The 2,403-nt window shown below is 46.5% G+C and overlaps 1 protein-coding gene across 9 annotated transcripts in view; it reads left to right on the top strand.

Annotated features, from left to right (window-relative positions):
• The window catches only part of Ppp1r12b (protein phosphatase 1 regulatory subunit 12B), a 188,583-nt gene that overhangs the window by 167,871 nt on the left and 18,309 nt on the right, over nt 1–2,403 (top strand). For all 9 annotated transcript variants that reach the window (XR_004122318.1, XM_031383432.1, XM_031383441.1 and 6 more), the window contains one exon: nt 2,197–2,250. Coding sequence is in view for 8 of the 9 variants with exons in the window: in XM_031383432.1 (XP_031239292.1) it covers nt 2,197–2,250 (54 nt within the window). In the remaining variant the exon portion in view is untranslated. The remainder of the gene's footprint in view (nt 1–2,196; nt 2,251–2,403) is intronic.

Here is a 2,403-nt window from a genome sequence, read left to right as displayed (position 1 = left end):
AAAAAAAAAAAAAAGGGTGGGGGGCTCTTTACAAGAATATAAAATGAAAACCAGAGGTGGCTACTTAATCTGATCATATGGTATAACCACAATGAAAAATGAAATTATAGGCTCCTGGGGTCCCAGGCACATGGTATGTAGTCAGGGAGGGGTTGAGTACCACCTTAGCATCTTACTGTAGCTCTCTGACAGGGGGCACACAAGGGGGCAAGGAGGGGGACAGGAACCATACATGGCTCTTATCTCACTTTCTAAGACCTACAGCTAACACATACTAGATTTAAAGCTATTTTGTAGGGTGGAAAAAAAATGTCTCTGATTTAAAGAAAAGTCCATGACAAAATTATAACCCTGCCATCAGGTGGAGGGGGAGGGGCAGGATAACTACGTTTTATGGCCAGTCTCCCCTCTGTATTACTAAGCTAGGCCATATGTCTTGTCAGAGACTAGTTAGGTTCTGAATAGCTTCCAGATGGGCCACAGTTAGTACTAACTGCAGCCCTTAGGCTGGTCCCAGAAGCTGGGCCCTTCTCAGAACATAAAGGAGTGGCCCTATGAAAGCACTGCAGCCCACTCCCCAGCAGGGGCTGCTGACGCCAGCCGGGAGCTGCTGGAGTTCTCCCACCAGCCCTGCAGTGCCCACAGCAGCCTAACAAACAGCTCAGAGTGACCCACGCAGATCAGAATGGAGCCGTCCTTCCCAGTCCCTGGGGCAGCATTGTAAGCCAGCCAACTGCTCTGCTAGGTAGACTTAATTTTAGGATATACTTAATTTTACCAAATGCAAGCTATTTGAAGCTCAGAAAGAAATGATAGTGCTACAAACCAAGTCTCTACCAAAAATGGAGATGTTTGCTAGGATTGTGGAGGGAGGGCCTGTCAGCCCATGCATTTGTTTGGAGACAGTTCCCACATGGACACATGTAGCATTTTACACAAAACGTCAACTCAAAGTCAAAGGAATTATAATTTAAAACTACACAAGCAAGCAAAAAAGCTAGTTCTTTGTATTCTGAATTTCAAAAATGTCAAATCTTCCCAGCTCAAGCTTAGGAAGGAGACAAAGGAAGTTATAAACAGACTCCGAGATGTGCTAATGTGCCTCCCCTTCCCCTCTGCTTCTCTGGAGATGCAGTACAAAAGCAGAAAGCCATGACCTTGAGAGCAGAAGGTGAAAGCCTAGGATGAGAGCCAGAATTCTAAGTTTTGTTGTTAGTGTTAGTATTCAGTAATTGAGAAGAAAGGAAGGAAGGAGAGGGAGTGTCTACAGGAGCCACCTAATGTCCCCACTTACTGCAGCAGTCTGGGCATGGTGCTAGGCAAGATGGAAGGAGCTGCAGCAGTCTGGGCATGGTGCTGGACAAGATGGAAGGAGCAGCAGCAGTCTGGGCATGGTGCTAGGCAAGATGGAAGGAGCAGCCTTTATTCACTAAATGTCTATTGAATGTACAAAATGCCACCCAGTCCTCTAACATGAAGACCATAGGAGGCTTACAGTCTCCTACATTCCCTGATTGAAGGCAGGCCCTTTCCCTGAAGTTACTCTTCTTAGGTTTAGTGGCCAAATCTTTTTACTCCTCTGAAGGATTGAGACTGAAAGTCTGTGATGATCTAAATATATACCATAAATCCTTTGTTCAGATAAAATCTTGTTAATAGATTAAGAAGGAAGCCGAATAGATAAAAGTGGAAATGTTCTGTTCAGATACCAGAAACTAGCTAAGGAGACTACCTCATGTGAAGACACCACACTAGAAGGAAAATGGCCTCAGTGCTCAGAACAGAAGCGGAGGGGAAAGGTGTGCCACAGTGACTGCATTAAAGCTTGGGGGCTTCCAGCCTGGAAGGAAGAGCTGCATCTCTAGGGGTGGAGCAGGGCTGATTGGGTTTAAGAAGTGCTTAGGATCTGGACTTTGTGGTCTAAAGGGAGAGGGAAGATGAGAGTCGAGTATGTGTGAGGAGTAACGTCTGAACACACATGCTGAGCTTCCTTTCTTGGGGCCATCCTACATACTGTTTGGGGCAAGTGTCAGGGTTCATAGTCTCACAGTCCGTTTGCTTGAGACCCTTGCTAAAGGAAAATCCCAGAACCCTGCCTCCTCTTTCTGGGTGTCTGGCGGTGAACCAGAGAAAGCTGGGTTCCCTACTCCACGTGAGACAGCCTAAACAACAGGTGTTGTCCTTCTGTTTGCACAGCAGAAACAAGAGAAGTCCTCTGACCGGTCCTCAGTGCTGGAGGTGGAGAAGAGGGTATGCTTGTCTGTCTCCCTTGGCACGTCTGTCTCCGCCTGCTGCACGTCTTCTTCTGACCTTCTCTAACTTTGTTGTTCCTGCCAATGGAAAAAGTTCATCTTAAGAAGGCAGGAACTCTGCCACATTCTGTTCCCAGCTTAATAATCTTTT

This window comes from Mastomys coucha, unplaced genomic scaffold (assembly GCF_008632895.1).
Source record: "Mastomys coucha isolate ucsf_1 unplaced genomic scaffold, UCSF_Mcou_1 pScaffold1, whole genome shotgun sequence".
Lineage (NCBI taxonomy): Eukaryota > Metazoa > Chordata > Mammalia > Rodentia > Muridae > Mastomys > Mastomys coucha.
Note: the sequence above shows the minus strand (reverse complement) of the source record. Positions and strands in the feature narration are given on the sequence as shown.